A 22,842-nucleotide genomic window follows, 5' to 3' on the forward strand; every position below is an offset into this window, starting at 1 on the left:
AGATTAAAATAACTAAACTACAATCTGTCCAGTTAATATCTCTGGTCCATGGAATCCAGTTGGAAGACCAACCAATTTGAGTTGAAAAAAGATCAAGATGGAAGGCAAGAATAGATTTCATTTTATGAAACAGACAGAGACGATTGAGGAGTTATTCATAATATCTATGTATATATATATATATATATAGCGTTATCATGCGCAGGACGAGACCTTCTCTTGCCATCCATTTTGATATTTCTCGATTCAAAAAACAGACGAGCAGTGAGCAGTACTTATATGATCGTAGCCCACATTACAGTTCAGGACTATATATTGTCTACATCAGAGATGATGAAAGACCTAGGAACATATTTCTGTACCCATGAAGCGAATCTACTCATTTCTGTATATATGACCGTATTATCCACTAATATCATTAGAATATCTGATCACGTGACCAATTGTGTTTACTTCTTATGGCTCAACTCGTTGAATAAAGTACAGTTTAGTTAGTTGGTTCAAAAACATTGATGTATTTTCTAAATATCTTATTTTATTTGTATTTTATCAGTATATAATCTGTTTTAAGTACATATATATTCTATTAGAATGAGGCGACACAAAGTTAATTGAAAATCAAAGAAACAGTACATTCGTTGTGTATATATTTTCTAACCTCATATGAATTACTCTTGACAGTTAGACACGCTATGAATGAAGAATAAGTTCTACCATTAAATGTTAAAAATTGACTATTAGATATTGAAAAAATGAGTGATTCTGAGAACGAAAATTATGTTACTTTTGGAATCCCCCTTGAACCAATTGATGAAGGTTAGTAAAGATATTTTGGAGGATATAAAAATAAAATATTGATAGTACAGTATTTTATTTTCACATGCAATTATTGTAGACAATGTACCAAGGAAGAAACCAATGATGATTGAAGATCAATATGCATATGATGCACAAGGTAGACGTAGATTTCATGGTGCATTTACGGGTGGTTTCTCTGCTGGATACTTTAATACTGTTGGTACAAGAGATGGTTGGAGGCCACAACGATTTAAATCTTCTAGAAGTAGCAAAGCTGGAAGTATTACTCAGCGTCCAGAAGATTTTATGGATGAGGAGGATACAAGTGAATTTGGAATTGCACCAACAGGGATTCGTGCTACGGAGGATTATATGGAATGTAGTCAAAGAGGTACAAAACGCGAGAGAATCACTCGTGACAACAGTGGTCCTATTCCTGGTACTCCAGTATTGAAGGAGCTTTTGAAGCCAGTGAAGTAAGTGTTCCTTTACTTTTTTACATCATATTAATACCAATAATAAATGTTTGATATAATAGGGAAACAGTTGGTATTATGTTACTAAAGAAAATGGGGTGGAGACCAGGTCAGGGAGTAGGATCAAGACTTACAAAAAGGGAGAAAGCTAAAATTGAAAAAAGAAATGAGAAGCTAAAAGATATGCAGCAGGGATCTAGGAAGGCAAGTTCAGAAAATAGCTCTGATGATTCAGAAGATGATTATCGGAATGTTACATTTGCACCTGATGACTATGAGCCATTTAGGTAAATTCAAAATGTTGTATATAATTTTGATAGGCAAAATAAGATACATATATTAACTTTGCTTCATTTCTACAGATGTAACCCAAAAGACAATTATTTTGGCATAGGATACAGTGGTTTAGATAGAAGAACCATATTGTCTGGACATGTAAATTTATTTGAAACTCCAGCATTTAGCATTCAGGATAAGAACAAAAAATTATCGATACATGGACAAGCATTTGGAGTTGGCGCATTCGAAGCCGATGATGAAGATATATACGAGAGAGAAGATATGTCACGTTACGACTTTTCCTTAGGTCCTGAACGGAAAATCAAAACAAGATGGTCTGAGGATAGTAGTTCGAGAAATTTAAGCTACAACTGTTTAGAAGGCTTTGTATTGGCAGAGAATAAATTAGAATTGAAAAATATTTTTCCACCTCCGGAATTGCCTAAGAATTTTGTACCAGTACATACAGCTAGGAAGAGCAGATTTTATCCTCCGATTGATAATATTTCTCGTAGAACAGAGAATGGGAAGCGCAAAGATCTCACAGCCGCGGATAGAGCTAAAATATTAGAAGATACATGCAATGCGAAAAAGACATCCGAAACGCATTCAAATTCGGTACCATCAGTTGCTTCCAATATCATTTCAAATACGTTAAATTTACGTTGGAAACAGCAAACGGAAGAAAGGCGGAAAGAAGAAAATCTACAAGCTAAGGCAGCTGTATCATGGATGGAAAAATTGAACGCACAAAGTTTTGTTAAAGGAGGTGTCGTTGGATCCAATAAAGATTCTGATGGAAGTTTAAAAAGATTAGAAGAATTTAAAGATTCCTCTTTGACTTTTGAGGGACAAAGTAAATTGGATCAAGATGATTCTGTGAAGAATAGCAATGTGAAACCATATTTTTCTGATTCTGATAAACAAAGACGATTTGAACAATATTTACTTTTCGTAAAAGAAGGAGAGAAAAATAAGCTTGAAAGTATACAGCCATTATCTATGACAGAATGGGACAGAGAACATGAACGAATTGAATTCGAACAAGCAGTAAAACTGGTTGGGCAACCAACAAATGAATATACTGGGAGTAAATGTACAAGTGCTTCTGATTCCACGAATTCAAATGTTTCTGTAAAATTTAGCCAGGAGGATGAAATGAAACAGGCTGTAAAAATGAAAATGTTCGGGAAATTAACTCGGGAGCGAGTGGAATGGAAGCCAGCGAGCATAGTTTGTAAGAGATTCAATATTCCAGAGCCAAAAGTTGGTTGTGCTCAACCTGAGATGCAGAAAAGGTCAACAAGGTTTTCCATCTTCGATTCCTTTGATTGGAATAATTCTACGAAGTTTTTACGGGCGTCGCAAGAAGTAAATGAAGTAAGTACATCGTCAAAAGACAAAAGCAGTATTGAAAATACGGGCCAAAACATTATTGACAATACAGAAAAAGGCGCTATTAACAATACGGATTCCAACATTAAAATGAGTAATAATATATCTTTTTATAATCATCAAATTTTCGAACCTGTGTCAGAGAAAATGAGAAATTTTGAAGTATCTTATGAAAAAGTTTTTGGAAAAGAAGTTCCAGAAACCTCATCGACAATATTCGAAGACAAACAAAATCTGGACAATAACTTTGATGCAAATAGAATAACAGAGACTATAGATCAACAGGATAAAACTGAAGAAGATATCAATACTACAACGAAACCTACATCAAAAAGTAAATCAGAAGAAAAGAAGGATCTTTTTAAAGCAATTTTCTTAAGTAGTAGCGAGGAATCTGATTCCGAGCCAGATGAAAGCCTAGACAGCGAAGCCGTGAAATCTGTTTTGATTGGTAAAGTTCCAAGCGAGGTAAATGTAAATAGGAACACCTCCCCACCTAGAGGAATTTTTGCAAAGGTGGATCTCGATAGCTTAGTTACTAATACAAAAAATAGTATGCAAACAAATGAAACAACGAGTAAAGAAAAAGACATAAACATAGTAGATTCTGAATTAGGGATTGAACCCAAAGAAGATGATTCTAATTTCAATCCCCCAGAAGCTCGATTATTATTGGATGTGTATGGACCTGCTCTTCCTTCGAGATTATTAAAATCTGAAAATGCAACCCCAGAAGCGTCCAGTTCGCAAGCTTTGAAGCCTGTGTTTAGAAGTGTTGTAGTACCAAAACCTAAAGTAGACTCTAAAGTTTCTGGTGTATGGGTGGAGAAAGTGAAGAAGTCCAAAAAGGAGAAGAAAAAGCACAAACACAAAGAACACAAAAGTTCGAAACATAAGCGGAAATCAAAGAAAGAAAAGCGTAGTTCGTGATGTAGGAAATAATTGGAATAGCGAAGGAATTACATGAAGAAGATGTCGATGGAGCAAATATATCCGTTGATTATTTATTGTATGTTTCATTTTATTTGCATCATAATATGGTGCCTTGTACATATTTAATGAAATATTTGAAAATGCTTCTGCAAATCTGTTATTAAGAGAGTAAAGGGATGTGTTGATATATACATACATGAATACATATATGTACATCCTTTTGTTGTGTACTTTGTATATGTTCCAATACACACAAGTGAGCAAACCCTTATTTTTGTATTATTCGGTGTTCAGAATTATTTGTTGTCATTACAATTGAATAATAGTATAGTATCTATAATGACATACTTTCCTCGGAATTTATAATCGAATTATTTGTTCGACGTTGTGGAGTTTCTCGATGCTGGCCTACTATGATTCGTAGAACTTATCTTCTTCTCTACACTGAAAATATAAGAACATCATTACGATTTTATTCAATGAAAATTTTCTGCCACTGACCCTAATTTCAGAGTTAATTTCACCTTTACATTAGTAATTTCAACAATTTCACCATTACATTAGTAATTCGTATATACATGTATATGTACATATATTATTATAATTTATTATTTATTCATCTTTTTTAATATTCTAGGAATGATATTTTTAAAAATATGTTCGAACTTAAATCTTTTGTATAATTCCATCAATTATTAACAATGCCCGTTTAAAATATAATAGATTTTTCTCACTATTTAATTTTTTAATTTTTGTTTTAAATAGAAACATACCTGCCGCTTCTTGATCCTCTCTTGAACATGTCTGTTAATTTTTTCTTTAGATTTTTCTTTTCAGTCTTCTCATTGATGCTTGTTTCGGATCCCGATGTCTGCAGCAACAAAAAAGGAAATAATTTTAAAGTTATTGGTATAATAGTCTCTTTTAAACAAATAATGGCGTTGTTTACTTACTTGAAGAGAAAGGTCCATAGAAATATTTGGATCATCCACACTGGCTGATTTAGTCAATTTAGTTGTAATCTTTTTTATTATACCTTTACTATGCTTTTTTTCTCGCTCCAACATTTCGCTTTTAGTAGAACCGGTAGAGAGGCGACTATGTATTATAAGAATTTTAATTATTAGTTTTTTTTCCTGATGTTCTTAGTCAATGAATATTCAAATTATGCGTTAGGAAACAAACAAAATTGAGGGGATGATTATCGAATTACCTGTCAACACTGGAATCTCTCTGCAAACTTTGTGCTCGTCCTTCAGCATCTGAACTTTCTAATGATTGCAAACTGGACATGTTGCTATCAGTGCCCCAAATACGTGACTGTACAATTGTGAATGAATAAATGCTAATATCTTTTTAATATACCTATTATCGAAAACTTAACAGCATTAGAACAATAACATACTTCTTCATTTCGTACTGATGTCTGTTCTAAAGATAAACTCTTTCTCTTCAAACGTGGTTTCGAACGAGATGTTGTTATACCTTTCCCGGGATCGCTTTCCACGGATGTTGATCTATAAAATTGATTTACTGTATATGAGTATCTAGGTTTTCATTAAAGAAAACAAACGGTCACTGTTAGTAATAAATACCTCTTGCCAAGTTTCTTCAATCGTGTTGTATTTACTTCGTCCGCAGATTTTTTCGATTCTTTCAGTTCTTTTGCCACATCCATTAATTTTTTAACGGTATACTCTAATTTTTCTGTTCTCTCAATAAATTGAGAATTTGAACCTATTAATAAATTTGACATTATTCATCTAAAGATTGAAGATTTAATAATATTAATAATTACCTCTTATATCGCTTCTCGAATCCGACAGTGGTGATGATTCCCTCGATTTTGGTCCCTATATTACGAAAATAATTATTTATCGTATTGATTTAGTTTACTTATTATTTTTTTATTGAATTTGTAAATTTAATATACCTTTAATCGTCTTGGTGGAGTCGGTGTATAAGTATTCGCAGTTCCATTTTCTGCTATACCGTTCAATTCGGGGAAAAGTTTCATCAAGTCATTGACTTGTTGCATCAATACATTCAGATTTCGCAATTCAATCTGTTCTTGTTTACATTTTTTCAATATTACATCTTTGAGTTCTTCTCTCTCCTTCTCATGACGTTCCTTTTCGCGTCTCATTTTTTCGTTACTGGTCCTTAATTTTGCGTGAGCGTCCCTTAATTCGAGCAAATCGCATTGTAACTGAAAAAATTAATATTTTCAAACATCTCAGAATCGGAAGGAAGCAGAATGACAATCCAAAATTTTATTTACTTCTAACAATTTCTTCTTGCTTTCTTCTTTCTCTTCGTCGTACACCTTTTTCAATTGATCTTGTCGTCTCTTATTCTCCAGCCTTTCCTTGGAACGTTCTCTTTCAATCTACAAAAATATCATTTGTTTAGGTTCTTTATGTTAATAACATTAATTCTATTTTAACATGTACTTCGAATAGAGTTTGTCGCAAATCCCTCGCCAGAGTAGCGGTCTCTTGCAATAATCTCTGATGCTCCTCTCTTTCTTTTTGCCACGCTAACTCCATACGAACTTTCAGTCCTGGAATCTTCGTTCTACCACTAGTGAGCACTTTCTCTTCTTCGAGCTAAAATTACAAGATAAAAATAAAAAGAAAAATGAATAGTGTGCAAATGTATTTTAAATCATCGATAAGTTACTGTAGAAAACATTTAAATACCTCGTTAATTCGCGACTGCAGTTCAGATACTTTAACATGACTCGCTGACTTTTCAGATACCAATTCAGCTTTCAATCTGGATGCTTCTAATCTTGCTTCAGAAAGCTCGTCTTCTAAGCTATTAATCTGCGTTTCTAGAACCAATTTACTGGCACTAGATAGTTCTTCTTCCTAAAAAATGAGAGATGTTGTATAAATAAAAATGTAAGGATTGCTTTTAAATTGAGTTAAAAGTAATCACTCTTGATGTAACATACAAATAGATCCAGGGAAGTGAGCGTAATGATGGAGGGTAAAAAGAAAAAGATTAAAAATAACCAACCTCGTCAGATTTCCCAGAAGATGCGTTCGACTGTCTACCTTTAGCAGACTTTAATTCTGCGATAGTTTTTTGAGCACCTTCTAACATATGTTTATATGTATCGCGCTCGCGTTTGTACCTAGACAATTGATTTTGAATAGCTTGAATTTCGTCGTTGATAGCAGTTATTCTATGCTCATAACGCATTTTGCATTGAGCTAAATCAGCTTTCTTTGCTTTCTCCATGTTTTCAAGGGCGTTTTTCAATTTTCGTATCTCCGACTCCAAAGCTGTTGTGTCTGGTGTCAGAGCTTGATGGATTTTTGATACTGCTTCATAGTCCTTCAGTTTGTCAGAAAGGTCGTCGTTCTGCAAAGTATATATTTTAAAACAAAACTTATTACATAGTTTATGCTGTTAAATAAATATGTATAACTTAATTTTCTTACCGCTTTTCTTAAATCTTCTAATCGCGTTACTAATGTATTGTTTTCTTTTTTCAAATTGCTTATGTCATTATTCAAATCTGTTATCAATGCTTTGTTTGGCAGTTCACTCTCTCGTATACGATTCTGGAAATTTATATTAAAGATAATTTTTTATAATTAATTAAAGAAAATTGTAATATTCTTCAAAATAGCAGATATAATAGTTAATTATATTATTTTATACTCACTTCTAGAGCTGATCTTTCTGATCGCCATTCGCTTTCTTTTATTTTCATTGACTGTCGCATTGATTCCAATTCTCTACGAACACCTATCAGCTCTATATTTTGTTCTCGTAATTTGCTATATTTAGATATGATATAGAAATAATTAAAAATATTTTGTTTCATTGTAATTAATTAAGCGTATTACCCATTACCTATTAAGCGACTCATTATCCAAATCGAATTGCTTTTTCAAATTCGTCAATTCCTTGTATTTGTCATTCAGATTATCATATTCCAGTTGTCCTTTCTTGAGCTCGTTCTCCAAATCTAAAATATAGGCCACTGTTATCTTATGTAGACTTTTCTGATGTTTCTCGTGTCGCCATAGTGAAGTAACTTACTCAGAATCTTTTCATTGTACGTCTGCCTCAATTCATTCATCCGTTTCGTGTTCAATCCTGTTTTCTCCAATGCACTGATCTTCTTTTTCAAGGTAGCTACTTCACTCTCCTTTGATTCTTTCTCTTGATCGACTTGAGATAACAATTTTTCCTTTTCTTTCTTTAATTCCGAGACCTCCCTAGTCAGATCATTTATTTTCGCGGAATTGGAGGTTTTTGTGTTTTCTAATTCCTTCTTCAAGCGTTTTAACTCAGTATCGAGCTTAGTTTTTGTTTGTTCAATCTGCATTATAATATTATGTTAATATTTATATTAATGGCGTTTTTAATTATTTAACTAATGTAATTTTTATCTAAAAAGATAGTTACTGATGTCATTGATTGTTTCATTTTCGACTCTCGTTCCGTATATCCTGACAAATCATCTTGTAGCTTCTTCGATTTATCTTTTTCCAAAAGCAATTCTTTCTTCAAATCGTTTATCGTTTTCTCCAACTTTGCACCTTCGTTTTCTGATGTCTTAGCTGTTTCTATACAGAAGCAGGAAAAAAGAAAAAAGATTAATTTAGAAAATAATTGTTATTGATAGAAAAATTTAGTATTTTATTTATGATAACTTTTTTACCTAGATCCTTTTTCAATTGTACAGTTTCGTTATACACTTTAAGTTTCTCCGCAGATAGAGAGAGAAGTTTCGATTTTAGCTTCTCTTTCTCCTCGAGCAGTGCTGTCTTTTCCTGGTCCCATGTCTTCCTTTCGTTTTCTCTCAATGTCACTGCCTCCTCCAATTTCTTTTTTACTAAAGTATTTCATACCAGAATAGATTTACTACAAGTGACTTATTCAATATGTTAATATGAACACGTTAATAGGAAATGTATGTTTAAAATAATTGAAATACTTACTGTTTTGCAAATCCGTATTTTTTTCCTCGACTTTAGTACTGAATTTCTTCTTTTCTTTCTCATCTAACAACTCTTTCATAACAGAATCGAGCTTTTCCTTAAGTAATTCATGCTCCTTTGAGAGTTTGTCGTATTTCCCGTGGTTATCCTTGATTTTCATGTCCTGAATGTTCACCTCTTTGCCATCAGAAATATTCGTGAAGACAGTCATCATATCTCCTAAAGAATACAATTCATTTATTTAATATTATGATTAAGATGGTGAATTAAGATAAATTTTTCTTCGCTTATTTATATTTTATCTCTAGATTATTCTTAATATCATTATATAATACAAGTAGTCTTTTAGTTTAGAATGAACCTATTTCTTTTTCCATCTCTTCCACCATCTTCTTCAATTGTACTTTAGTTGTAAATTCAGTCGCCTTTTTCAGAGGCCTAGTTTGGAATTCTCCTTTAACCTTTTGCAACGTTTCTTCAACTTTCTTCACCTAAAATAAAATACTTTTATTACTAATGTCTCATTTGAGCTTTATACGGAAACTTGCCTCTTCGTATTTCTTTTCCAGAGTAGCTTTCTCAGTTTCTAGTTCTTCCACCTTCCGCTCAACTTTCCTCAGTTTAAACGACAAGATTCGACAATTCTTATTCGACTGTTCCAAACTTTTTCGCAAACGAACGTGCTCGTCCGCTTGCTCATCCCTTAACAATACGAAATACTATTCTTAAGAGTCTCGACGAAATTTCTATCCAAAGACTATAGTATATTGGAACCGGATAAAATCGATTCAATAAAAAATTCCCAAAGTGATTACTAGACCTGATTGCAGATGTTAATGCAAATTTATATTTTTTTAAAAATATAATTAAAGAAATAAAACCTATATAGAGATTTGTTTCACCCCATAAATATTATAATCAGTATCTTTCTTTGGATATTTTCTATCTATTTTTTAATATTATAGACATTCAGTACGTTCCTGTACATTTAAATTTCTCACGAATGCATAAACATCTATACCGTAGTAATTACCTAAATTGGTCGATATCATCATATACAAATTTCAAATTTTAAGATAAGTCTAAATATTTTCAAAAACGATACTCTAGATATTCTAAAGAACATTCAAGTTATTATATTCATAAGTTTCAGGATATTTAATTTTCGTTTATAATTTCCAAATAATTTATTCCATCTGTAGGTAATTATTCATATTCTTTTATAGATTATCCAGTTCCATGAAGTTCAGTAGCGTGTTATAATTACCTGAGTTAATTGGTCACGTATACATTTAATCAAACGGAAGCCGAAATGCCATTCAGGATGGGCGTAAGCAGGAGGAAGCATACGCGTGGTAAGTGTACAAAAATCGAAAGGGTTCGATGACAGTATAACGTTCCACATTACTGCTGTCTACGTTAAAAATGCTATTTCATTATACATATATCTCGTTCCTTTGCTCTTAAGATTCATTAGATGGGTCTCGCGTTTATTCGTTCGAAAATCTTCCTCGATCACAAAGAACGGTCAAAAATAAAATGTGGTCAAATATGTATTCATTTTACCAAGCAACGAAACGTCCACGTTCGATCCAGCTTTTGGCGAAAAACAGTGCCGTTCTTGTGTTGGAATCTTCCGTCCAAATCGACGTCCTGCAACAATTCAGATAGCTCATTTTGCTAAACATTTTTGGGCTGTGTGTCCTTTCTTCGTAGACATTACGTGGTAGAGGCGACAGCTTTAATTAGATATCTCCTTTATTTTGTATCTTTTGCTTAAGCGTTCCTCCTGAGTGCGAATCATGAAAAAAATTCGATTTACTTTTCTGACTATTTCATTTAATATTTTATCTGTTTTAGATCATTCCTTCCAAAAGATTATTCCAATTTAGAATGTTTCTTTGTTTTATCTGCTTCTGGTTCCAGCTGCAGTAAGTGGAAATCCACTGTTTTCGAGCCCCTTCAAGATATTTTCATTTCTGAACACGGTTTCGTGTTTCTTCCAAGTTGATAAACTCTTCCTTTGTTCTTTTCTATGATATGATAATATTGTACGAAAATATCTCGCATCGTATCGTGTCAATATTGGTCGCGTTTATTAATACAAACAGACATATATGTTATTGATAAACACGAAAAGGATCACAGGAGGGCGAGTCGTAATTCGCTGTTGTGATCAATCAACTTCTGTACTGATTAGTTAATCAATTCGAATTCAAACAAATCAGTTAGTAAAATGCAGTGGAATCTTTCTTTTCCTACACACGATGATCACTTCACACTTAAAATATGTATTCTTGGTTTCATAATTATTTAATTTATTTGTTTTTTTGTCTTAAAATGTTACAAAGATTGCACTACGCATGAAATTACAGGGCGTTAAATCGAATTTTTTTTTTGCTTGAAAATTTCTCTTGAAAGCTTATAAAACTTTACTTCAGTGGTACATACAATAAAAATAATTAAATTATACACATTTACTTTGATAGTAAACAGGTTTGAAACATGGTTTTAAACAATAAAAAGAGAATTATTATGAACTGAAAAAGAAGCCACGGTAAACATGCATGTAGAAAAAATGTACTTGTATTTAAAGATATGAAAACGTAAAATTACCTAAAGGTATCTTGCAGTTCGTATATCTCTTCCTCCAATTGCCGTATTTCTTTCTTCATATCTTCGTTGTCATCCATCAAACTCTCGCATAAATTTTCTGCTGCCTTTAATTTCGAACGTAGCTCATCCTTTTCCCGGTCTCGTTCTCCTCTAAACGTTTTCGAGTTCACTTCTTTCTCCAGGTCTCTTATCTTGGTCAATAAACTGTTCTTTTCTTGCGTGAGCGCTGAATATTATTAATATTATTATCATTTCTCAAGTAATTAAATTATCCAGAATTGAAAGATTAGATAAATTAGCAATTAACAATAATTTACTGTTTACTATAACAAAAACACTTCCAAATTTTAAATTTCAAATAGTTAAATATTAGTTTCTATTATATTAGCAAATTTCCAAAAGCATCGTTAAAAATTTCTCCATTTCTTATCATAAATTTTGTAAAAATTTATATTTTCTAATTTTTATATATTAATTTATTCATTTTTCATGGGTAATACCTTCATTCTTCTTCTGTAATTTCTGTACTTCATTCGGTGCAGCTTTACTCGATATGGTTTCCATAGTTGCTAATCGCCTCATCAGGATCTCGCTCTTCTCCTTTTCCGCCCTCTCGCATCGTGCTTGCAATTCTTTTACTTGTAACCTTAACTGTTCTACCTCGCTCTAACGATAATAAAATTCCACCGTTATTCTTTTAATTTTCACACTCGTGTGGATAACTATCAATCTTATCTATAGCACTAATTGTAAGATTATTATTGCTACAAGCATACTACATATATGTATATAAACCGATTAGTAAGAAAGATTAGAAACGAAATGAAGAATGCTGTTATGGTTACTTTTTCCGTCCATTCTTCGCTTGCCATTCGTCGTTCTCCATTTTTTTCGCTGCTTTTCGAAGAACCAGTCTTCGACTTCTTCACCTGAATAGAAAAAGCAATGTACAACAAGGAAATTCAATTTTTCCATGTACGATTATTAACTTTTCTTTCGTGAAGCACTAAAAGGTAAACATAGTCAGATTAAGTAATAACTGTCGTAAGAATTGATAGCGGTAAAAAGAAAGTTGTTTACGTGGTGTAATCACGTGTATACATTTTGGTGAACGCTCCATTCAATGAGCAAAGTTATGAGATCTTCTTGAGAAGTTCAAGTGTGGTTAAATTTGCTGTCGTAAATGTACAACGTACACACATATACAAATAATTGAAAACATTCCAGCAGTTTGATTGCGAGTTGAATGAAAATGGTTCTGTTAAGAAGCTCCAAATTTTTGTTTATACGTATATCGTTAGTTTGGTAGAAAAATTATATAAATTAAAGAAAAGGAAATTTCTCAGGAAATTGCTTGGTAGGGTTTCTAATAAAATATTATTTAACAGTATCGCTTATTCAAGAGGGAGTTAAAATAATCTTATCTTGAATTTTGACATTGTTATTGTTATATATTACAAGTTTTGTAATGAAGAACTTATTTATAGATTAAATTTTTATAGATGTTTCAGAAGTGAAGATATTTCAGATGTTTCACTCTTTTCTATAGCAAGTCGATAACGTAGTTACACATAAATGATTATTATAGACTGATATCAAAATGGAACAGTCATTTAACTAAGTTAATTGATTTTAAAAGCTTAAACGCATAAATATTTAGAAATAAATATTCAATTGAAACCAAATTAGCTCTTATTCATATATGTATACATATACATCAACAAATCCTAGTTATAACAAGATAAAAGTTACAACATTGCGATAAGCAACATTTAAAACTCACAAAATCTCACAGCGATTGAAAATTTACCTGGATTATGAATTCGACGTCATTTTCTGAGGCGCTCTCATTGCTGTTATCTATAACCTCCTTAATTTGTAACTTAGTTGGCCTCCTATCTGCAAATAACGGTATGAATTTGACAACAAAGAAAAAACACGCTTATCGATAATCTTGATAAAAAGCAATATTTATTATATGTAAGTACCTTCCAATCTCTCTTCGTTGTCGATAGCAGAAAGATCCATGAGCGAAGTCCAACCAGCTGCTGCGTGCGATGACTCTGAGCTTGCTCTAAAGTCATCCTTTGCCAAATTTGTCGCTGAAGACCAACCACGTTTTCCATTCTCGGCAGATCTACGACACAAGTATTATTGTGAACATTTGATATAACCTCCTATTAAAAATTCCTACGAATCAAATTTGACGATGTTATCGCAATTTGTAATTGATTCAATACAGATCAACTTTTATCTGGAATATTTTTGTTACATTATCAGAAGTGCTTAGAGAACATTACTGCACACTGTTTTTCACTGAATACTCTCAGTTTTACAACTGTTATCTTAAATACGATAACTAATTTTTTATAATAATTATATAATTATTGTACAATAGCGTTTATTTATCGTATGGTTTTCATTTACTTGTCGTGCTCTTATACCAAACATTAGTTCAAATTATGAGGTGAAAAATCTATTTAACCGAATAAAGGTAATAAAGTCGTACACGTAAATCTAGATGAAGCTTTGGATAAAATTTCAGATTAATTGAATCATGAAACGACAGAGCAAATGTTGGATCAGAGTCCTTTAAATTGTAAAATACTTTGGCTAGAGCTAAAATCCACCATAAAATAGTTATGGGTTTTATATCCCAGAATCATATCGAAAGACCAGCTCAGACTATTTCGGTATTTTGAGCCTGGAGTCATTATATTTTGGTACCTTTCCTTGGTGATTCTGGTTAGTTTCTCCAATTCCGATAGAAGATAGTTTCGGTGTATCTTAAGATTCTATTATTTTAACTATCGAAGCTCCACGATTTTAAAATGACGTCTGCTTGTAACTTGTAAGATATAGGATATAACTAAACTTCATGCTATTATGATTATAGTTATCATCGCATATTCATCTACATCATTGCATATTATTGCATACTCATCTAAAAAAGACTCAATTTTTAATACATATGCTGCTAAAATTTACTCATTTTAGATGAATGGATAATAATATCTATGTTAGTTATAGGGAACGTAAAAAAAGTAAAAAAAGTGGGACTCGTTTACTTTTCTAAAATCTAAAATTGGAAGTTTGACATAAAGTTGAAATGTATTACGAAATAATTTCAATTTAAATTTCACCAAATTTAGTGTTCTTCGCGTTCTTTCTTTTTTTTTCGTATGCAACGTTTTACGAAATTGCAATTGAAATATCTTTTAAATTAATCATTTTTCGACCCAAGTACTTCAATATCTTTTTGTAAAAAAGTGCGTCGAATGGTTTATAAAAAATTATAGTGTTAAAAAAAGAGTGCAATTGCATCTGCGAAAGAACTAGTTAGCACGGTAGAGAATGTTAAACAGTGCAAAATTTTCCTTTAACTTTACTTGGATCAGAGTTATGATCTGTCCTAGTTGCTAGAAACACCCTGTACATATTATATGTATAATCATTCTGTGATCCTATAATTGCGGGTTAACGAATGCAAATGATATTACAATCAGCCTGTTATAACTTTCGACTTTTGATATGCCCATAATCACAATTTCAGTGAATGGTTCCAATAATTATTTCTCCTTTCTATGCTTATTTTTGTTCCTTATTTTCCATATGTTGCGCATATGTATATACTACGAATAAATTTCGCTAAATGACTTTTTGCCTTCAAGGTTATGGGATAAGTGCTGAGCTGTTCGAGTCAGTCCTTTTGCCACGAAGTTCGCCACTTTCCTCACTCCGTGACCAGATTTTTCTAAACCATTCTTACTACTCTATACTATACACGCGCCACATGACGTCAGGTCATCGGTCGTGCGTGTGTTTCTGCGAACTCCGAACTCTGAACTTCGAAATTATAATATTCGCAGCTCCTAGAGCTCTCTCAAATCTATATATCCACTCCTTAAAATTATGTACAGGTAGTGCGAGGCCTGTAAGACAAACCCACGAGACTACCTTCGGGCGGGCCAGTGATTGTCGGCTTTTTTGCGAAATGTGTAGCTCCAGCTCCGGCTCCTGCAAGGTAGAAGCAGTGTCTCGCACTATCTCTGTCTGTATTTACAAAGCTGAAGTCGCACCTTTGATCTCGCCAAAAAGCCGACAACCATTGGCATTGGCTCGTCCGGAGACAACCTCGTGGATCTGCTTCGTAGCCCTCGCGTCGTCTGTAGTCTGCACATAGCTCTATAATCGAGCTTGTCGCCAAGTCACCCTCTTGAGAGACCTTGACACGTACAGTCGCTTTTTTAGAGTGATCTAACGTCACATACGCGCGTGCGCGCGCACGCGTGTATGTGTGTGTACGTACTTTAAACGGGTAGAATTTTTCCCTTATTATATCATGTAGTCATTTGAATGAATTGTAAGAGGCTCGTGTAATTTTTAATATACTCAAATTATGATTTTGCTAATGGAGTTATACGTTTAGTTATACAATTACCAAAATATAGTAACTAAGTTAAAAAGTTTGTATTCAATGCGATTTTCGGTAATAAGCTGTCATCATCTTGGATTTCGATGGTGTTTTAATATGTTGTTGACAGCATAATTCTGAATAAGCTTTTGTAATATATGTAACCGTCATTTGATCTTAATTTCCAAGATATTTGCAAAAAAACTGCCGATATCATTACATTAAATTCTACTTCCAATTGTGCGTCCGTGACAGCGTAAGCGCTAGTATTGTTTACCGCCCGCTTCACAGTTAAACTTCACACACACAATGACGCCTAAGTCAAACCTAATTCGTATGATTTGTTTATAGTTTATATAGGTTGGGGTCAAGTGTCATTTTATCTGTGAAGTTTATCTGTAAACCAATGACCGGCAACGAATACACTTACGCTGTCACGTACGCACAATTGGAGGTAGAGTTCAATGTAGTGGTATCAACAGATTTTTTGCAACTATATGTCTCGAAAACTAAAAGAGCCCAATGGTAACATGAAAAAGAAAAAGTTTTTTAAAATGTTGATTTCTCTAATATATTAAAAAAATCATCAAAATCCAAAATGGTGGCAGCTTTCTAAATAATTATTTAACAAATTCTATAGAATTTTTTATGTACATACTTTAATACATATCATATATTGTAACATGTATTCAAGGTTTAATCGTTTACATTACACATATATTACCATATATTATCATTATTTATATGCACATATTTTTACATCAACTACTTGCACTCTTGCATAAATACATAAACATCTGTAATATTAATCACTTACCGGCCTGAAGATTGCTTGTACGATAAACTAGGTGACGACGATGTGATATCCCTCAAGCTATCTTTTTTGCCTCCGTGCTCCTTGTAATCTCTAAACATGTTTTTATTATGATTATTCAAGCCTTTTTAGCCAGATCTAATATCTTTTCTTTCTACTCTTTAACTGCAGTGACTACGAAAAGTATTTGCACCATTCTATTTAGATATTAATTAATTAGATCTAAGTATATTAAATTTTGTATTATTTAATACCACCTTCGTACTACAAAAATTTGGTATTATGAAGATAAAATTTAGTAAACTGCTTCATTGGAAAATAAGATTATGTGCAAATATTTCTTGTTGCCATTGTATATACATAAGTTTTACAATGATAGAAATAAGCGACTAAGTGATACCTGAAGCATCTTTTGCAACGGGTTGGCCATCGTACTTGCGGATGGAAACCAAGTGGACAGAGAGGATCTCCTTTCTTCGAGGAATACATGTGGTGCATTCTACATGTGAAAACGAGAAATATGAATCGTTACGAAACACAATGCAAGTGATCTTCTCAATATAAACATGCACTTCCGGATAAGAAACACATGGCACAGAATTGGAAAATTTTATTGAATAACAAGCAGAAATACAAAAATATATTTCATTAACTTAACAATTAGTTTTTAATGTCTATAGTTCTGAAATGAATACATTTATATTTTGAAATAGTTTTGAAATGAAAACAAATATTTTTCCCATAATAAATACAATTTTCGTCTTCCCACAATACCCAATTGTGATCCACACCATTGCGTTTTTACCCATTTGTAGACAACTTGCAAATTTCTCTTCCGTCTGTAAATCATGATACAAATACATACTTCCACCTATTTAAACCATCAATTAATCTTTTCTCGTCAGTCATTTCTCCAGCTTTCAATTTATTTTAAATGCTTTGCGGCAAATTCCAGCCTTTGCTTCTTACGGACATCTGTTAATTGGAAAAACGAATAGTATAAAGTATATTGACTTGATCAACCAATAAATACAAGCACATACAGTACGTATTGAGGAGAAAAATGCTTATTCCAACAAAATAATGCCGCGGTCACACCGCACAGTCGGGGGACAAGTACTTTGTTGAGAAAAAGATTTAAGTTTTAGAATGGCCAGCAAGGTCATCCGATCTAAATATGATAGAAAATTGTTGGGGTAAGTCAGTAAGAGCAGTTTATAAAAATATACAATTCAAATAAAAAAAATTCAATTTCAAAAGCTATTCATCATCAGCTAGTCATCAAAAAGAATGACAGCAGTTGTAACAAATAAAGGAAGTTATACGAAATATTAACATGACAATATCTTTAGTGAATCTGAGTAAATTTCCCTTTTCAGCATGTGCTATCATTTTGTCATATTTCTAATTTTGCAGGAAAGATATTAATTTTCACTTCAGTACTATATAGTGGTATTAATATTAGGTCGTCCAAAAAGTTTCTTTCGTTTTATAAGGAAATAATGGATGCACAATATTTTCCATTTTATATTATTTTATTGAATTACGTATAATCAATTTTGTTCTATCAAAATAAAGATCACAACGTTCGACAGATTAGGTTTCATGTTTGTAAAGATGCATCATTGTAAAAAACGGGCCTGTAAAAGAAAGACACATATATATTCGGACAACCTAATAAAAACTAGCTTTTAAGTTAATAAAATATATCTTTGTATTTCTGCTTGTTATTCAATAAAATTTTCCGAATTTGTGCTATATGTTATTTGTTTGTCCGGAAGTGTACTTAGTAGCTTTCTGTTATACAATAGGTAAATATCGTAGATGTTTGGCATGTCATACTTCTAGTCGCGTGCAGTGCAACACATAGGTTAAATCGACACTTAGACACGACGTCAGTTTACATGATGCGAGATAACGCGATGCATGCTTGTAGAAGTGGTTTTTCGATAGAACAAGAATATTTTCGCTCGTCCAGGGAGACGTTACGGTTGACGGTTAGTGGGGAGCGTTCGAAACGATTCCAAGTTTTTCAATAGTATGATAATTCGAATCACTTTAAAGATGATTCCTATAATTCTTGAAACTTCTAAGTTGGAGATGCTGATAGATGTTGAATCTTGGAACTTAGTGTAGTAGTTATAAGAAGTATTTACACGCTGGTTAATTAGACCAATTACATATATTAAATTTGCATCATTTAATAGTACATGCTTTTATATGACAATAAACACTTAATACTATGAAAATGGATGTAGAACCTGATTAAAAATAAGGATCTGTGCAAATACTTTTTGTAACTTCTATAGATCTTTAAAATTTTGATTAATCTTGAAACTCTCAATAGATTTCAAAGCTTGATGATTATTCAGTATATGGTTATGTGTATATTATAAGATATTGAATACCTCCAAACTTTCAAAACATTGAAACCTATCAAATCTATCAAGACTTAACCAAACTTTAAATATTCAAGATTTATTAAGATCTTTAAGAGAGTTAAATATAAAATCTGTTCAAAGTGATTCAAATTTTTCGCCACATGTATGTCTACATATATCCGAAACGGTTTAAAGCTCCAGAGTGCATAACCAGTTGCAAGACGTAGCTCATTACACATAAATAACCGATGAATTTGGACCCTGGTGTCGTGCTGTTTGTAAATAAAAAAATAAATCATTAGTGTCAAGATGTCAACATATACATATGACATACACACATATATATATGAAGTATTAGATTTTATATACTAGTAGTATAGATAAATAATTTGCTTTTCATTTACTTTAATCATAGTTAATACACGTTGCCAGCCATAAATATTGGAACAGGTACATTCATTGAAGGATTTTAACACATTTTACTTTACTCAGTATTTTAAATTATTAATAAATAATAGGTTTATAATAAGATACATAGAAGATAAAAACAGTAAAAAACATATAATTTGTATTAAATATCAGTTAATGTTTTAATATTCATGACCGACAGTGCAAGTGTAAGACAGCGAGTAGGAACAAGAACGGTGACATGTGATACATCACGGGGATCATGATAAACTGTGTCGTACCACCATAAACGAGTTACGTGAGAAATATACGAAGTTGGTAATCGGAAATCTCGACGATTTCCAGCAGAGCATATCTCGTAAATGGGGCGCAGATATATTTCGATGTGCCTTTCACGATTCTAACAGGTATAAAGGCTTGCTCAACGAACAATCGATATTGATGCTAGCAGAATTTACCTAAAAATAAAACCTTGAATTAATATAATAAGAGAATAAGTTTCGTAAGCAGTGAAGACGAGACTTAAGGTGAGGCTTGGTTTTCGACGAATCGCGAAATACTTGGCAAGGGATAAATGAAATTCAGCTCGAAACTATGTTTTATAGAACAAATAGTTATAATGTACGTTTAGGAAACCTTGATGGAATCTACAGCTTGTGTGTCAACGCGGTTCCAAATTGTCTTTTATCCATCAACGGTGCTATTATTTGTCCGATTTCTAATAATAAATTTGTGGAAAAAATAAATAAATACTTTTTTATTTGTAATCTAACTGTGAATATTTATGCATTTATAGAACATTGAGAAGTAAAAGATTTACTTTACAGAATGCACGTAATATGAAGAAATATTGAGCTGTTTGGAAAATTCATAGTGTTTTAACTAGTTAATTTATTCTCTTATATTCTGTATATTATATTAGAAAAAATTAATGCGGAAAGCATTCAATAATAGTAATGGAAAATTATAAAAATATATGGTGCAAGTATTGTTTATCGATATACTAATTTCATAAATATGCAATATCTTTAAATTGTTAATAAATTTAAATAAATTTCGCTACGAACTTCCAAAAAATCCAATATATAAAATATTCAAAATGAAGCACATGTTATGATAGTAGATGAAATATATCTCTATTCAGGTTTCAGTTCTTTAATTATTTGGATAAAAGTACGAATTTGCATAAACGTCTACAGTCTATTAATCAATATGGAATGTGCAATCTCGTTACTCTTTTATGTTCACTCGGTATCAAATTTTTCGATTTCGATATTATTTAGTATACATTTAGCTTAAATGAACATATATTATCAACGTCTAACAGACTTTTTGTCATAAACAAACTTAATCATTGGATTAAAACTAGTTTGCATCGCTTTATTATATATGCTGGAGTTTTTATACGATCGATATATCCAATTAAGAAACATCGATCCAATAAGATCTTCGTATTACAATCATTGAATTCACACCGAATCGATGTTCTTCTCCCCAAAAAACTTCACGCTTTTAACACTTCATGTTTTCGAATTCCATAACAAAAATCGCCAATTGCATTTTAACGCATAGAATACGATCTTTAAACTTACTTTCTTTCCAAACAAATATTTTTCTATGAAAGGAGTCTCTGCTGAGTCAATATGTAGTTTCCATTCTCAAAAACTTTAATCCGACTCTGAATCGCATTCCATAAAACACTCCTCTTATTTAAACAATCGAACACACATAAGATTTCTCTCTTTCTCCCGCTTTCGAACTCGATTTGATCTTATGCAATTCCATATCGATCAGCGTGTAAGTACTTACTTGATCGATGTTCACCCAAATGCAGCAGGCGGGTGGGATTAAATTTGTCCTAAGCGTTGTTAAAAATGCTCAAACGCATTTTTCGCGAGCACATCTTTCATTTCGAGGATACAAAATATGAGGAAACCTTCTAGTCTCATATTAAACGAATATAATAAACGAACAACATAAGTATAATTGTAATCTTGTAACCGATCACTAGGCGTAACGAGTGCACTTGTTCAAAGCGTTCCTCTATTTTTTAACATTCACGGTTCGTTTACATGTTTCGACGTTTTTCACTGACGCACTGATTTCTTCTTTTTCCTTATTTTTGTTCTCTAGGTAGTTGCGACGATCACAACGTCCATAGACGTCACTAATACCACTAACACGGTGCTGCTATTACGAGGGTTAGGCCGTTACTCGCTTCGGACTCGCACGTATGATAATTTGAATCGCTGCCAAAATGTATATTTATCTCTAGCTATAAATATAGTGCGCTTCTTTACGAGTATTTTGTGCACACATACGCGTACGCGTGGGGTTAAAGGTATCTACAGAAGCAATGCCGCATCTGGCCAGTTAACAAGGGAGGATTTCTATACCTGGATTCTCTTACACAATTAACCCTGCTGCGTTCTTTTGGTTATGATCGATCTAATCGTACTTTTTAAATATAATCTGAAGTTTTAGAAAAATATGAAAGAAATGTTATTAGTACCCTACATATGTAATATATACCAATAACTAGACTGTGGATTTTTATGCATTTATGTGAAATTTAAAGATACAAGAGTGTACAGAATGTATATAATATATATATTAGATCATCCCATAAGTTCGTTCCGTTTTTCGAGCGGTTATATATATATAGATTGTTTACATACCTTTCAGTTTCATGAAAAAATGCAATCCCCCTCTCGTTGTACAACTTCTTCCCATTTTTCAAGTGCATTGGTCCCTTATCGCCGTATGTTTATAAATCGACACATGAAATGTATACACAAAAGTCGGCACGAACTTATGGAATGACCTAATATATATAAAACTTCATATTCATTATAATTTGTAGGAAACGATTCTCTATTTAAATTCTATTTTTTAAGGTTGTATTGTATACAGAAGATCCTTACTTTTTCCGTATAACTTTGCCAATAGAATCTACAAGTGAAAATAAGTAAGAATATCATATAAACATAAGCTAAAAAATACTTCGTTATAAAATTATGACAAAAATTCGAAATAACAATTGACGATATATACGTACGTTAGTTTCATTTCAGTGTCGTCCATTCTTATAAATACACCTTTGGCACCTGTCAGATATTGAATTTATTGCAAATTTCTCGTTGATTTCCTTGAATTTTATTGAGCATAAATTATAAATATTTTTGCATTAATTCCTGATATATATTAAGGATTTACACAGCTTCTATAAACAAATCAGATAAATATTGCTAATCTGTTCTTATGCTATCGAACGAAAATCTATACGTTGTTATTTCGAATTTTTGTTATAGTTTCTTAACAAAGCATTTTTAAACTTACGTTTATATGACACTTTTTTTAAATT

General features: G+C 32.2%; 2 protein-coding genes across 10 annotated transcripts; one reads left to right on the forward strand and one right to left on the reverse strand.

The window, feature by feature from the left end:
- The first annotated feature begins 300 nt into the window (after positions 1-300).
- On the forward strand, positions 301-4,356 carry LOC100646381 (G patch domain-containing protein 1 homolog). The gene is made up of 4 exons (XM_012310198.3): positions 301-816; positions 896-1,274; positions 1,337-1,561; positions 1,637-4,356. The coding sequence occupies exons 1-4, from the start codon at positions 753-755 to the stop codon at positions 3,876-3,878; spliced, it is 2,910 nt and encodes a 969-aa protein (XP_012165588.2). The 5' UTR covers positions 301-752; the 3' UTR covers positions 3,879-4,356.
- On the reverse strand, positions 3,949-21,620 carry LOC100646259 (trichohyalin). 9 transcript variants are annotated; one of them, XM_048407756.1, is made up of 31 exons: positions 21,288-21,619; positions 19,760-19,936; positions 17,090-17,188; positions 16,693-16,782; positions 13,450-13,598; positions 13,272-13,360; positions 12,307-12,390; positions 11,962-12,127; positions 11,462-11,687; positions 10,412-10,498; positions 9,394-9,547; positions 9,207-9,336; positions 8,846-9,064; positions 8,566-8,739; positions 8,310-8,470; positions 7,941-8,223; positions 7,752-7,881; positions 7,561-7,675; positions 7,334-7,456; positions 6,906-7,253; positions 6,584-6,754; positions 6,335-6,490; positions 6,163-6,270; positions 5,815-6,090; positions 5,680-5,734; positions 5,477-5,618; positions 5,287-5,398; positions 5,095-5,201; positions 4,835-4,979; positions 4,655-4,752; positions 3,949-4,325 (listed from the first exon to the last, which is right to left on the reverse strand). In XM_048407756.1, the coding sequence occupies exons 3-31, from the start codon at positions 17,185-17,187 to the stop codon at positions 4,253-4,255; spliced, it is 4,269 nt and encodes a 1,422-aa protein (XP_048263713.1). In that variant the 5' UTR covers position 17,188; positions 19,760-19,936; positions 21,288-21,619; the 3' UTR covers positions 3,949-4,252. The 9 variants fall into 9 exon arrangements, with proteins under 9 accessions (XP_048263713.1, XP_048263715.1, XP_048263716.1 ...); XM_048407758.1 differs by having other exon boundaries at positions 7,752-7,866; positions 21,288-21,617; XM_048407759.1 differs by lacking the exon at positions 12,307-12,390 and having other exon boundaries at positions 21,288-21,620.
- Positions 21,621-22,842: the final 1,222 nt, after the last annotated feature.

The sequence above is a fragment of the Bombus terrestris genome, chromosome 7 (genome assembly GCF_910591885.1).
Source record: "Bombus terrestris chromosome 7, iyBomTerr1.2, whole genome shotgun sequence".
In the NCBI taxonomy this organism is placed as follows: Eukaryota; Metazoa; Arthropoda; class Insecta; order Hymenoptera; family Apidae; genus Bombus; species Bombus terrestris.

Bases quoted from the DNA above. Each gene is read 5' to 3' on its own strand.
- LOC100646381 (XM_012310198.3), top strand. From the start codon at position 753: ATGAGTGATTCTGAGAACGAAAATTATGTTACTTTTGGAATCCCCCTT. The intron at 1,275-1,336 runs GTAAGTGTTCCT...TTGATATAATAG, and splicing joins GAGCTTTTGAAGCCAGTGAA to GGAAACAGTTGGTATTATGT. The intron at 1,562-1,636 runs GTAAATTCAAAA...TCATTTCTACAG, and splicing joins GATGACTATGAGCCATTTAG to ATGTAACCCAAAAGACAATT.
- LOC100646259 (XM_048407757.1), bottom strand. From the start codon at position 17,187: ATGCACCACATGTATTCCTCGAAGAAAGGAGATCCTCTCTGTCCACTT. The intron at 6,491-6,583 runs GTATTTAAATGT...TTGTAATTTTAG, and splicing joins TGCAGTCGCGAATTAACGAG to CTCGAAGAAGAGAAAGTGCT. The intron at 4,980-5,094 runs GTAATTCGATAA...TATAATACATAG, and splicing joins AGAGATTCCAGTGTTGACAG to TCGCCTCTCTACCGGTTCTA.